The following is a 15,175-nucleotide window of genomic DNA, read 5'->3' on the forward strand; positions in this document are numbered from 1 at the left end:
AAAGAGGTCATTAAGGCAAATGCCGAAGATAACGCTACACCCGCCATCGCATCCTTCCTTCTGCCAGATCCCGCAATTGTTGCACAACCCGCCCACCTGACCCCAAGGGTCTCGTCATCACTTAATTTCACAGTTTGCTTGAATTATATTTGCACACATCAACGCGCATAATAATTGAACACACACACAAACACGGACACAGAGTTTCGTCCATAACAGAGCAATTATATATTTGTATAGTAATTATTAATAATCGAACAATATTGCATTGACAGTAACTGTACGTCCAGGCTCGGCCTTAGTGTGACGTAGACGACCGGGACGGCCGCCCAGGACGCAAAGCTGTGAAGGGTGCCGGCCACGCATGTTGAACTTCTTTCGCACCGTACGTAGCCAACCGTGCTGTGTGTTGAACTTCTTTCGCACCGTACGTAGCCAACCGTGCTCTATGTATGTTGAACTTCTTTCGCACCGTACGTAGCCAACCGTGCTGTATGTATGTTGAACTTCTTTCGCACCGTACGTAGCCAACCGTGCTGTATGTATGTTGAATTTCTTTCGCACCGTACGTAGCCAACCGTGCAAATCGGAAGTGCGGGGGAAGGACAACAAAACGACACACATAAGGCAGTTCTAAAGAAATGAGTGTGAGGGGTGCAGACCGTTTTAGAGAGAGCGCGACCAGAGAGACGGACACGAAGGCACCAGAGACGACAGAAACCCAGCGAGAGAAAAGGAGCAAAGAGACTCAACGATAACGCAGTGTAACAAAAAACATGATTTTTGTCCCTGGGTAGTAAGTGTTTATTTCCTAATTGCTTATGCCTCAAAAGTACATCAAATGGCTATTATTCCCCACAAACTTTGCTTTTGTGACCAGGACAGTGATATTTTGAAATTTACCTAGTTTCAATGAGAAAACGTGGTGTGCATTTGTGTCATTCCTTCACATAAAGCCCTGGTCACAAAAGCAAATGTTGTGGGGAATAATAGCCATTTAAAAAAAAAAAACTTTTCAGGCATAAGCAATTAAAAAAATAACTACCCAGGGACAAAAATCGTGTCACATAGTGTAATCACCAGCCACGTCTCCCCCTGCTGGCGAACCCTAGGGGCCGCAAACATTCCTCATTCGCCCTGCGCGCTGTGATCAGCAACACTGAAAACAGAACAAAAGTTGAGAACCGATCCCGGTTGGGGGGCGAAGGTCGGGTCAGCGGGTTAGGATCAGAGCCGCAGCGAGGCATGTTGGTGTGAGGGGGCAACGAGGTGTCCCCTTCAGCCCCACCCCCCGCAGCTGCGCCGCCGGCACGGGCCCACCGAGAAAGATGTGATCCACCAGCCGCCACTGCTCGCTTCCTTCCTAATTAATTTGGCTGCCGATATTTGGCAGCGCCCGCCTCGGAAAGGGACACCTGCTCGCCACTGTCACCACCACTGGTCACCACCACTGGTTAGAATTCGTGAGAGAGCTTGGTGGGTTAGTTGATCAACGGTAGGGGGTGTATGCAGTGCAAGGGGCAGCTTGGCCAGTTGCTCAAGATCTCTGCAATGTCTCGTACGATACCCGTTGCCGGTTGGCGGAGTGGGTGAGGGTTAAGTGTGTTCTGCCCCCAAACTGTTTGCACCCCTATTCGCTGCTGGTGTTGGATGTCAACAGCAGTGGTGGTGCTAGCCCACTGATTACCTTACCCTCCTTTTAATGGGCGTCGCGGTGGCGAAATGATATCTTCTTCGCCTGGTATGCTGGAGGTTGTGGGTTTGATCCCGACCCTGACGCCTGTATATTTAGAGTTTGCACGTCGCTCTCTCTCCACGCGATCGCGTCGATTTTTCTCCAGGTCCTCCGGGTTTTCCCTCCACATTTAGAAACATGCTTTTAGGGTATCTGGCTGCTATACATTTCCACATGATGATACGCCACTTCGTTGAACTATCAGTTGTGGCCAGGTGGCTTCAGATAAAGAGCTTCACATCGCTCAGTGGGCCTTACCTTGTAATATAAAAATAGTTTCGTTTTTAGTTTAGTTTTAATGTACGGTACAGTATACATTCCTAGTGAGATGACAGGAGAAATATATATAGACAAAACAGAGATGTAGTGAGATAAGAAAAATTCAATAAAAAAGTAATCGCTGTTGTGAGATGCAAGATGAGAGAGATTAATTGTCTTTTTGATGTTAATGAGCTTTTCATATATTTTTTAATCGGATTTGAGATTCGAGCTGATATTTGTTCCACCCCTATTGGTTCATGAATCCGTGGGGCCCTGCGCCTACTTAGGGCCCTGAGCTTTGGCCACCGCTAGTTACAAGACCGGACCTGTAGACGTCTTAAACGAAATTCAATTGCAGTAGATACGCAATTAGCATTACAGCGCACACATATATATAATACTGTAGAGTGGTGCAATTTATAACAAGCCTTTACGGGTTACCTACAATAAATTAATTTGGGAGCAGCGGCGTGTATTATTCTGCATATAAATACGTTAACACTGTCAATGCTTCTTACACGATCAATGTGCGAGCAATTGGAAAACCAACAAATATAAACGCGCAATGAGTAACGATTCTTCGATGATTAAACTCACGATTTCGTGCATCGAGTCCCCGTGAATGTAACGTGGATGCTCACGGAATGCACTAAAACCCGAACGGGTAAGTACAATAGTTGGAGAGTACAAGTAAGACAGCACAGAAAGACAGCACAGAAAAACCACACAATGAAAAAGACAAAAGACAACAGACAACGAAACACAAAGGAGACGGTAGAATCTAGGTCGACACGCAGTACCAACGAAGCAGGACAAACAATTACAAATGAGACATTACGGATGAGCAACAATATAAACGATGTAAATGTGAATCGACTGACTTGAATTACCAATTTCATAACATCGCAGATGAATCGTGATACATCTCATCAAACTGATTTCCTGCTCAAATGAGCATCGAGGCAGTGCTCATCTCCTGCTTACAACCCTGAGCGAGTGGTGGAAATTCCACGTTCCTATGGCGGAGTGCGATTCTCTCCATAGCACAATCCCCACAAAGCGGTGCCTCTTTTAGCAACATTGAAGGGATGATTGGTTGAGTCGTTCCCAAAGCAGAACTTGAACTCTCAACCTTCTGATCGTGAGTCACTCGCTCTGCCACTGTACCTGGCTGGGTATATATCTGGCACAATATATGCGGTGTGAAACGAGATTGCAGCAATTTGCGAAAATCCGGTTCACGACTCGAATCAAGAATGGAGCCAATTCAAGAATAAAAATGTAGATTTTTTTAAAAATCGTGGCTAATATGGCGACCCCTAGTGGCTGGGTTAGTCGCGTGAACTCATTGCGTACAAACTTGAGTTGAAGCCATCGTGACTGCAGGAATTACTCTTTGGTTCTTTCGGTAAAGACTTTGCCGAAAGAACCAAAGAGTCATTACGTACAGTACAAGTGAGAGGAAAAAAAATCCACGAGCGAACCGTGAGATTAAGAATCGATATTAATCTACGACTCGATGTACATACAATGGATGAGCGTGTGGTTGTATGTACGCATTTGATGATACATTGCAGTCTTGTGGGAATCCTGATTGTATGACAATCTTTGCACCTTGTGACAGCCTCTGGCAGCTGTGTGTCAACTTTCAGAGGACGTTCGTGTAATAATAAGCACAGAGGACGTCCATCCGTTGACAACGTGGTATAGTTGAAACGCTCCGGGCAGCACGATTCGTTCACTCTAAGTCAAGACCCCGTGGCCTGCAGCGTGGATGTCGTGAGCGGTTCCTCCTCTCGGCGCTAGGTCCAGGGCATGAACCCACTGCTGCCCGGCGCGGGGTAGACAGCCAAACTGGGACTCGGGGTCATCTGCAAGGGAGGACGGCGACACGCGGATTAGTGTCAGACCGTGCGTCAAAACGTTGAAGCGGCCAGTAACGCAAAGCACTGTCACAGTTGTAATCATTACGAGTGAACGCGTATTTTTTTGTTACTTAACACGGTTATACGAGTTTGGGAAAAGAGAGAGGCGATGGGGGTGCATTTCAAAGACGAGCAGTGCGAGGGAAGAAGCAGCAAGTGCAGTGTTTGCCCTGCAGGGTGGTTGGTGGTTGAGCGCAGCAGCGAGTCTGCAACACGGGTGGAGGAATCAACTCCGGTGGGGTTCACGAGAACACTTCCCACCAGGGTTTCCTAACATTCCGTTCTTCGCGCTACCTTCCACGTCCACCAGTCTTCGTTCAGATGCTAATTAAGACACTTCACGGGTCTGATGATTTTGTAAACTCGTTCCGCTTGATGTAGATAGTACAGTTCTGGATTCGCGAGTTTCGCATGTTCGCGACCCGCTGGATTCCAGAATTCGCGAGTATACGTGCCAGAACACCGACACTGGCGACGTGAGCGCAGAATTGTATATTTGTAACTAGGCTGCCCGCATAGTCCTCAGTCTGACAGTAATCCGACTCTGAACTCGCTATTGTGCAATTTTACGTTATACGTACTTACAGTCAACTCGTGAATACCAAAATGTATAAATGAGTCGATTGCGAGGTCAATTAAAAAGAACGCGAATGCAATCAGGGAAAGTGTTGTGGCTAGCGCTCCCCAGAGTGCTAAAATGATAACTGTGCAGCGTGGTTATCAAACAGCTACATCTCCCAAGGAGTCATCCTCCCGAATTCTTCACGATCACCACCACCCCCGTCGTCGTAAAATCATCATTATCAAACGTAATTTAACCAAATACATTGTTCTGAATAATGTATTATTATTGTCTTAAATTGTTATTAAACATTTACCCCCCCCCCCCTTTCATGTTCACTTGTACCAGGAACGTCACCCAATTTTTTCCATTGGAATTAAGGTTTTTTGTATTCGCGAGCGTTTTCAAGAACGCAACCCTCGTGGAGAGAGGGTTTCTTGTATTGAGTTAGACGTATTCGGTGATCTCGTGCGTGTATCTACTGCAGCACCTGCATTCCAATCATTATGGGAAATACCTTTGATGTCCAGGGCGGAAACCTGCGCAGCAGCTTTCAGTATTAATTTAATAGCAACATCTGAAGCCTATTTTATATCGTACAATATATCAATTCAAACATCCATCCCATTCATCATCATTATCATCATCATGCCGCTATGGTCCACAACATGAACGGCGTTACTTTGCGCAAAGTCCCAAAAACATCAACCGTGGTTCTATTAAAATACTCAATCACTCCGTATCTATCATCATGTGGAATTGCCACTAGGGTCGTCAACATATAAGATCCTATCATGTGAGATCCACGGCCGAAACGTATCCCAGAGAATCTGGCGACGTATATCGTCGTTGGTGATGAAGGCGAGACATCGGGATGTTTTTTGTTAATAACATCTGATGGAAATTAAAATTTGTCTACGTGACCTTTGAACAAATCCAGAGAGGCAGGGGGGCGGGGGAATGGGTTACTAGGGGACTGGCCATAACTCAAAGCAGTGGCGACACCCGCACCCAACAACAGCACGCGACACCACCACCATCACCAGAACTACGCGACACCACCACCACCACGCGATATCACCACTAGAACCATGCGACACGACCCAGCGACACCAAGACCAGAAACCACGCGACACCACCAAGTGACACCAATACCAGAACCACGTGACACCACCACGCGACACGACCCAGCGACACCAAGACCAGAAACCACGCGACACCACCACGCGACACCACCAAGCGACACCAATACCAGAACCACGCGACACCACCAAGCAATATCCAGATCAGAACCACGTGACACCACCACGAGAACCACGCGAAACCAACACGCGACAACCAGATCAGAACCATGCGACACCATCACGAGACGCCACTACCAGAACCACGCGCCACCACCACCAACACACGACACCACCACGTGACACAACCACGACCACCACCACGACCACTACCATCGTAACGCGACACCCGGCGTGTCTGAAATAATATTGGCCACGATATCCTCGGCGTGCTAATGGGACTTTCATTATTAATATTTAATTCAATTTAAGCTTGTAAACCCTACAGGCGAGGAGGCGGATTGTGCATACGCGTGTTTGGCTGGGGTAATTGGCCGTGGCACGCCACGAATGTTGCCGGCTGAGTTGCGAAAGCAGCGAGCGAGTGAGTGTTTGGCGGGGTCGCGTAACATCATCGTCGCTCGGCGTGGCCAGGTCGTGCGACGCGCTCGTCTCGTGGCAGTCAACAGCGCGAATGCGGCCAAACCAAACTGGAAACGCGATGCGGAGTGGAGTGGAGCAGTGGTCACGGCGGTTAGCGGCACGGAGCGCGCCGGCCAGCCGGACGCCCGTGACATACACACGACCCCAACCCCCGACCAGGAGTCAGTCGGTTACCAGTCCTATATAACACTCTCGCTAAGCCCGAGGCATAACTACCTACGAGACAATAACCCTCTAGCACTAGCCGTGCCATTGACCGGCATAAGCATAACCAAAGAGCCAATACGCAACGAGTATTACCCCAAAAGACACGACCTTAACCCTAACAAATTACCAAATCAGACGCGAATGTTACGTATCACACTGACCCTAACCCTTAACTAGCTAGCCAAACACTAGAGTTAATCTCCCACATTGACCATAACCAACGAGCCAACTAGTTACTTGTACTAAATCTACTACTGACCCCAGCCCTATCCCTAAACAACTAGCCAACCAGGGACTAGTAGTAGCTCTGCCAGTGATCCTAACCCGAACCAAACCGCCACTATTGCTAGACATGCCTACTGACCCTTGGCATAACCAACTAACTGAGCAAACGCAGCCACAACCGTAACCAACTAGCCAACCAGACACCATGACTATTGACGAAAACCCTATGCCTAACAAAGCAGCCAATCTGTATCGAGTACCGGCCCTGACGCCGACCCTAAACCTCACCAATGATCAAACTAGCCACAATCACAAATCTTAACCCCCACCCCTACCTCTAATCCCACCTCTCGCGCTCCACCAGCAAGACCTCGTTTCACTTCTTGCGTTGTAATTGTGGAGTTCACAGCACAGCTCTACAAACACATCTCGAGCCAATGGCGCTCCTCGTGGAACCATTAAACTATGCATACACAACGAGATCCCCACGTGTAGCCTTCAGAGACTGTGGGAAAGTAGCGTAACTAGCGTGGGGACAGGGGGTGCCTTGTCCCCCTGATCTGGTGGCCAAAGCTACGAGTTGGGGCCCCCTTGACAACCACCATGAGATATGTTTTCAATAGTTAAAAGAATAAAAAAAAAGTATTTTGCAAAATACGGAGCTCCCCACCAGCGTGAAATATTCTAGACCGTGAACGTAATGATCTTATTAGGCAAGAGGAGCCGCGATATATAGCCTCTGTGTGACCTTGCGAGTCAAATCAAATATTGGGGCCTCACCTGACCGATTGCCGCACCGCCTGAGCTAAAAATGTAGTTATGCCACTTTTAGCGAGCACCTATTTAGATCGGAATTGCTCGTCTGATTTGATTGGAATAACAATAAATGTGATTTTTGGTAATATGTACTTCACGACTGTAGCTAAGTTCGAGATGTAAATGTTAAATATGTTTTCGCAGGGCAATTATATTTATATTTGGTATAATTAGAGTCGAGTCCATAATTCGAAAACTGAAATGTTTAAAGTGGGGCCTTCAAAAATCATGTCCCAGATAAATTTTACTCTTTGGGCAGGGCCAGCCTTGAATTTGAAATCGCATCAACTCGTGTTTAACGCTTACGCATTTACCATATCCACAATCAAGTAATCGGCCTACTGATGGTTGCTACTCCTGTACCTGCAGTCCTGTACACACAGAGCCCTGTTGCAGACTACAAACGCCGGAATAAGTGTCGCAGCCTATTTAAATGTGGTCGCATTTAGACGCGTATGTAAACGGCAGTGATTAGTGGGCACGCTGCGCCCTGAACCTAGCGACCTGTGTTCAATTCCCGGCCACATTTAACGCCAGTACAGAGTGCTATCTGCACTATTCGTGGGCCTTCTTTTGCTAAAACGCATTGACCAATGTGGTGAAGTATGGTCACAGAAACCCCAGTGACCAACACGTTAGACAATCAACTCGTGAATGATTGATTACTTATACACGCCATGTCGATCGATAATGGGGTTGTTTCGCCATACTTCACCGCGCTGGTCAGTGCGGGTTGATGAAGAGGAGGGTGGGGGGACCGCTTCACACCGATAACTCGCCACTGCTGTCAGCCGTGGCTGCGAAACCGACTCGCAGTTGGCAGAATGCATATCGCAGTGTGCTAACCACTGCACCACCACAACACCCCTGGGAACCATATACAACAACTTATATTATTCAACACATTTCCTGAACACACATTTAATCCGGAGCTCTTTTGTGCGGGTCGGTAAGTGATCTATTGGTGCGTATAAAATTATCGCACACTATATATATAGGAGAGACCAAAGAGGTATCGCTACGGCAGAATGTTACTTGCCACGGTAACTACAAGTTATACAGTGTCATTGCGGGACGTCCTTTGCCAGTGTCAAAATAAAAGAATAGGTGTTTCTGGCAACAAAACAGGTATTAAGATGTTAAAACACCAAACTAGAACCTTTTGCGAGGAATCATGTCTGCATTAACCACAGATACTTGTGGTGAAAATACAAACAAAAAACATGCTCTGACAGTATATGCATTGTCTTTGAAACTGATTGGTCCACACCAGAGACAGTGTCTTGACAAAGAGAATGGGTAGATTATTGAGACAAGTACCGATTGAGATAAATCACCGCTATCTTTCTGTCACATCACTCTCCATCCCCTCAGCTATATCCATCATCATCATCTCTATAATCTTCATCCACCTTCTCATCACCATCCACTACATCGTCGCTTACATAATCTCCATCACCTCCATCCACCATTTGTCCTTACCATCAGTCAATGTCACCCCCTGGTCATCACCATAACTTTCGTCCACCCTTTCTCATCTCCACTCACCCCTCGTCACTTCCATCATCTCCATTCATCCCTCCTTAGGCAACACCAGTTACCCTTCGTCATTTCCATCAACTCCTCCACATCCACCACTTCATCATCACCACCACCACCCTCCCCCCACCTCGTCCCCACCCCCTCCTCCTCTTTCTCCCCTCTTCACCCACAACCCCCCACGCCTGCACTCTCACCTCCAGTGATCGTAGCATGGTTGCTATGGGCCCTGGTGCAAGGGAATTAAATGGCGCATCCTACCCAATTCCCCGGTGTCATCTCCTCAGAGCTTGGCGCCTGGACCCTTCTGGCCACCCATGGGCCACTGTGCAGTTGCACAGCCTGCACCCTCAACTCTCACCTCAGTGCGAGGCCGACATTGACCAGGCCCCCTCCATGCGCCACACCGAGAACGCGTAGCTGAGCCGCTCCTGTGCCGCGTAGCTGCTGCCGCACTGAACCCCTGCATGGGGGCCCTCGCCGCAGTCCCCCTCGCCTCCCCCACCACCAAGGACTCCGACATCGCCACCGCCACCACCATCGCCGTCGCTCTGCAGAACCTGGTAGAGGAAGTCGATGTAGCGCGTGGCGAGTTTGAGCGTCTGGATTTTGCTCAGTTTGTCCGAGGGCAGTGTCGGGATGATTTGGCGCAGGGACGCGAACGCCTCGTTCAGAGACTGCGTGCGCTGCCGCTCGCGCACGTTCGCCACGAAGCGCTGCTGCTGGACCTCTTCCCCCGACAAGGAGCAAACACTGCCCGCGCTGCCCGCGCTGCCGTCCGCTGCCCCACAATCCCCCGGCACCACCGCGTCCCCGCATCGTTGCCTCCGCTTGCCGCTGCCGTCTCCTCTGCACACAGGAGATGTTGCCAGTCCTCTTGCTGCTGCCTCTGCTGACGATGTCGCTGATACTGACGATGTCGCTGCTCTTCCTCCGCCCTGCGCAGGGCGTTTCTTGCGGGAGCTTCTCTTGGGCGCGGGACGCCCAGGGGAGTCATCTTCACTGCATGAGAAGGGAGTGAGCGGAGAGCCGTTCACGGGAGACTCCATGGTTCCAAGAGTCCCCCGACTCTCCACCCGCCGAGTTCAATCCTTCACCCCCTGCCGACTTCGATATCAATGACCCCCCACCTCCCCGTTGCGGCCTCGACCTCGCTTGACCGGATCCCGGTGACTCTGGCTGAAGGAGAGCGAACCCACTCTGGACTTGGAGCGAGGATGACGATGGAGCGAGGCGAGCTAGACGCGAGTGGCAGAGTTTGGAAAATCGAGTCCCGTTAGAGCGGCCCGCTTCCGTTTTTTTTTCCGCCTCTTCTTGCTACGCGAGTTTCTAATCCGCGTGTATTTTCTATGTGCGACTTTCTGAGGCTTAACGTGAGATTTTTCTGTGCCTTTCTAAGAGTTGTTTCTATTGTCTTTGTCAGTGATATTGTCTTTATAAGCGTCTTTGTGCTAATATTTGTTTCTGTTTCTCTCTGTGTCTAAGTGATTATATTTGTGTATTTATACGGGTTTTCCCTTTTATGTTGTTCTATGTCTTTCTATGTGTATTTTATTAAATGTTTCTGTCTTTATGCGTGCTTGAGCGCGAATTGTTAAGCGTAATTTTTTTTATAATCGATATGTTCTACGTATATATGTATTTTATAAGTGTCTTCATAAGAGGTGTTCTCTTTCTTTGCGCCTTTCTCTGCCCTTGTTCTATGCGCCTCTCTACTTGTGTTCCTGCGTGTCTCTTTGTACGCCTTGGATTCGGTTCCACTGCTGTCCCAGACGTGCCAATAATGTTCCACCCTGCTGCAGAAAGTCTCCTTGGAAAAACGAATTCGATGGCTCCCTCCCTCCTACCTCTCCGAACTTTGAGCAACTTTGCGCTCGGCGACTCTTTGCCATGTGCGCACGCCACGCCCGCGTTTATTAGCTCCGCGATTCTATTGGCTGACGAGTGGAGAAATGTTTCCTCCTCCTCATCCACCAACCCAACCCTGCACACATCCCCACCCCAGCCCCATATGCGCCCACGACCCCTAGCTGCACGAATATCGTGAGCGCCGTCGTGGGCAGAGGAGCAGCAGCCACTAATGGGGTGGTGGGTGTGCAAACACTCCCAACATGTTTCGACGCGGCTAAGAGACATCCACAATATTTGCTACGAATATAATGGCATATTTGAGTGCGCGGTTTCTCCCTTCCAACGAAGTGATGTTGATTATAATGATGATGTTTGGAATATTTAAGGTGAAGTCAACATGTATTTTGTTTAACCAGGTAAGAATTCAAGAGACTAGATAAGTCTCATATAAATACACAGTACACCGCGCGACTAGTCGGCTCAGTACTGAGTCAGTACCGGGTAGTTGCGAGGATTTCCTATTACTATAGTGCAGCAGTAGAACTGATTTTTATCCATAACGAAGTGTCGGGAGAACTTCGCGAATCTAATATGAACCATTCGCCATAGGAGGGCACTCCAAAGCCCCACAGTGTAGCTGCGACCCTGCTATTAGGGATGTGACAATGCATCTATTTTTAATCGACTAATGCCGATTTTTAAGGCTCATGATCCATGCATCAAATAATGCGTGCAAACATCGACGTTTTAACATTCGTACACCGTATTTGCGAGTAGTGCCGCAGTCGTTAGTACACTGCACTACAAATTCGACGACCCGAGTTCAATTCCCAGGATGCCGGTCACGGCTAACATGAGTGGCGGGTGATATCTGGAACCGTATTGTCTTGGGCTCTCCCACACTCTGAATCCATCCCCTTTACCCGCCCCATCTGGAAACAGATGCTGCTCGTGCGTGCATTCCTCTTCCATCCCGTTTCTCTTCTTTTTCCTCTTCCCTTTTTTTATTTTCACATCCATCATATTCGTGACTCTATTCCCACTCCCGCGGTGTGCTGCCACGGGTAAACAGTTACGAGTAGCGTGCAATGAACCGAAGCAATTACTAGAAATTGCCGTGTGCGTGCGGACCTCCACGCTGCACGCCTCACCATTCACGCGGTCCCACGCGCGCGATATTTACTCAGGAACACAAACCAGTGCCGCAATTATAAACCAAAATACAGGTCCTGCAAGATTTAATGCAAAGGTCCCTTTTTAAGGTGGGGGGAAAAAAAACCCCAGTGCCTTCATTAGCACAATGCGTCCCGTTCATTGCCTCTCGTGCTGTGTACAATGCACAGGTGCATGGAGAACGCCGCTCATTTGTACACCGGTTTACAGGTTGTTGCCGCAAGTGCTGTATGTACGACGGTCCTAAGTGGGTGAGTGATGATGCGGTGAGTGATCCAAGTTCTAATGATCTTCTAGAAGGGTAAGAAAGCTGAATTATGTCACAAATACAATATAGCCGAGTGTTTATCTAAAACGATATAAAAGGGCATTTAAAAATGTATATGTTGGGGCACCCGAGAATTTGAGGGTAAGAGGTTTGGAATTTGTACTTGTTTTAATTCAGGCCTTCGAACATTTGTATCAGAATTTTCTTTAAAGATGACATCATATTCTCGATAACTAATTTTGTTGTCATTTTTGGAACAGTACGACGCTAAAAGAGATGTATAGCGGGAGAAGACCGAAAAGCACCAGGGCCTTGTATTTCACAGGGTCAGTAGGTTCAGTACGGCATTTCAGGTAACAAAAAAATGGCTCGGTAGACCCAAAATGTTAAAAGTGCATGTGTTTGGTAAAGGAATCAATAAAGATGGTATATGTCACACATCACACATTCTGCATCATGCCTGGTCGCCTTTTTTCTCCCAACTGCCGTTTACAAACCGTACTTATGTAACTAATTTTATAGCTGTTCAAATATCACGCGCCACTGATCTTCGGTGTGGCTGGGAATCGAACTAGGGAGGCAGGGTTCGTAGTGCAGTGCTCTATTTTAATACGCCACTGCTTCTCAACATACATACCCACAAAGACAATGATCCCCCGTATAGCCTCTACGGACTTTTCAGGCTCGCACGGTACATGAGGGGTTGGGTGGTCAGCACCACGCACGGCCGCCTTTGTCTCCTAAGTGGTGATATTTACCCACCGCACCGGGTACTCGTTTGAGGCCGAGTCGACCTAGGGGAGACCCAGGACCGCTTCGGATTAATCGTCACCGCTGTTGGTGGATGTGAGCAGGAATCTAGCTCGAGTCGCAAGGGTTTGTAGCGCAGCGCGCTAACCAGGACACTACCGAATTCCCACATAAACACACACACACGTGTGCACACAAGGCCAGCGCGTTACTGAGTACACACACTCGCAAGTGCCACAGTCTGGTTTCCAAAATCAGAACGGCCGCGGCTTGCAAATGTACGCATTATGTTTTTTTCTTTCTCAGCGCTAACACAAATATTAACTGTACGGGCCTGGGTCGAGACAGACTCGGGTTCATTCATAACACAAACGTACAAATGTACGACCGCTCCGAAATAATACTACTTTAAACAGTCTACACAAAGACGGCTTTTGTCAACGTCTCGATATAAGTAAGGAGAGAGAGAGGGCTGTGAGAGGGTGAAAAGGGTTAGGGTAGTTGGGCGGAAAGACGAGGGGGGGGGGAGCGAAGGAACACATTCTAATTAAACATTTCCGCGCGGGTTAATTGCCACAAATGTCAGTGCAATTATTTCAGTGACACGCTAACTCGCGATGCCGCAAAACAAATGCGGTAACGCATCCTTCCCGAATTGTCTCTCCACGTACAAATACGCAAGTACAGTACTGCGTGTTTACATAATCACGCGATCTTTTGGGAATGCGTCTTTTTTCCAGCAGCGTTGGTTTAATCTGGACCGATTTCGACGTCCAGCGTCTCATAAGCAGAGGCTCGCTTGCTTATTAAATCAATCACGATGGTATATCGGTCGCGACACCCCAGGAAATGCGTCACAATGCAGCGCTTGCTGTCGAGGTGTCCGGGTGGCGGGTGGATGTTTTTTTACATAGCGGACTGTGACAGATGGTCACGGCTTGGGGAGGCCTTCATTCAGCAGTGGATTGATCATGGCTGAGTACGTCGTGCGTATGGGTGGGTCTAAATAAGCATGTATGCTGTCCAACAGGCCAGACATGGAACACATTACAATGCGCTTGCATTCATTTCGCCAATGCATTGGGCTCTTGGCCGTTGAGACCCCAGTTACTTAAGAGTAATTTATAAGCCCGTGTTTTTTTGTGTGCCAACTATTCATTTATGACGGAATTGAGAAACGAGGGGGAGAGGCGGCGCAGCGGTTAGCACACTGCGCTATGAACCCAGTTTTCTGAATTAATAGCCCAGCGATTTAAAGATTTCGTGACTGCAGGGATTCATCTTCTGGGTTCTTTCGGTAAAGTCACGTAGAATGGGAATAAAATAATACAAATAATATTTATTATCATTTTTAGTAATAATAATCATTATTTGTATTATTTTATTCCCATTCTACGTGACTTTACCGAAATAATGATTATTTGTATTATTTTATTCCCATTCTACGTGACTTTACCGAAATAACCCAGAAGAATAGTCCAGCGCTTAGCGCACTGCACTGTGAACCAGGAGATCTCCGTTCCATTCCCAGTCACGGTTGATATCAGTCGCGAATGACGTCCGGATCGGCCCTACGCATCACCTTCGCCACACCTCACTGCTCAGCGTGAAGTATGGTCAAACGACAGAGGCTTCGCGGGTGATTTTTGTCGTACGCTTTATAAACATGTATATGCGTGTGTGTGCACGCGTATGAATGCGTGTGCGCTAGTGTGTGTGTGCACGTTTATGTATTTGTGAATTGTGTGCACTCGCGTGTATGCTCGCCCAGATATCTGTATATGCATGTGTAGGTGGAGAGTGATAGTACAGCGGATACTCTTTACCGAAAGAAAAGTCACGTAGGTATAAAATAAATTTCTACCTACGTGACTTTACCGAAAGAACCAAAGAGTATGGATCCCTGCAGTCACGAAACACTTCAAATCTAGAGTGCAGCGGGTAGTACGCCGCGCTCTGAACTCGGTAACCCGAGTTCGTTTCCCGTTTCACGACCAACACATGTGACGATTCAGTTCCTAGACGACTGCCTGGTGTGGAGTGTAAACATCAACAAATGGGGAAACAAAGGCGGCCGGGCATTGGTGTTGGCCACACTAAAGCCTCATAGTCGCTCGCAAACAGCACTTACCACGAAAG

The 15,175-nt window shown here is 48.1% G+C and overlaps 1 protein-coding gene across 1 annotated transcript; it reads right to left on the minus strand.

Annotated features, from left to right (window-relative positions):
- Positions 1-204: 204 nt before the first annotated feature.
- Positions 205-14,358, minus strand: LOC116947084 (uncharacterized). Its single transcript, XM_032962505.2, has 2 exons — positions 9,356-14,358; positions 205-3,867 (listed from the first exon to the last, which is right to left on the minus strand). The coding sequence occupies exon 1, from the start codon at positions 10,041-10,043 to the stop codon at positions 9,357-9,359; it is 687 nt and encodes a 228-aa protein (XP_032818396.2). The 5' UTR covers positions 10,044-14,358; the 3' UTR covers positions 205-3,867; position 9,356.
- Between the last annotated feature and the right edge of the window lie 817 nt (positions 14,359-15,175).

This window comes from Petromyzon marinus, chromosome 2 (genome assembly GCF_048934315.1).
Source record: "Petromyzon marinus isolate PM22_M1 ecotype Great Lakes invasive population chromosome 2, UKy_Petmar_22M1.pri1.0, whole genome shotgun sequence".
NCBI classification, from domain to species: domain Eukaryota; kingdom Metazoa; phylum Chordata; class Hyperoartia; order Petromyzontiformes; family Petromyzontidae; genus Petromyzon; species Petromyzon marinus.

Bases quoted from the DNA above. Each gene is read 5' to 3' on its own strand.
- LOC116947084 (XM_032962505.2), bottom strand. From the start codon at position 10,043: ATGGAGTCTCCCGTGAACGGCTCTCCGCTCACTCCCTTCTCATGCAGT.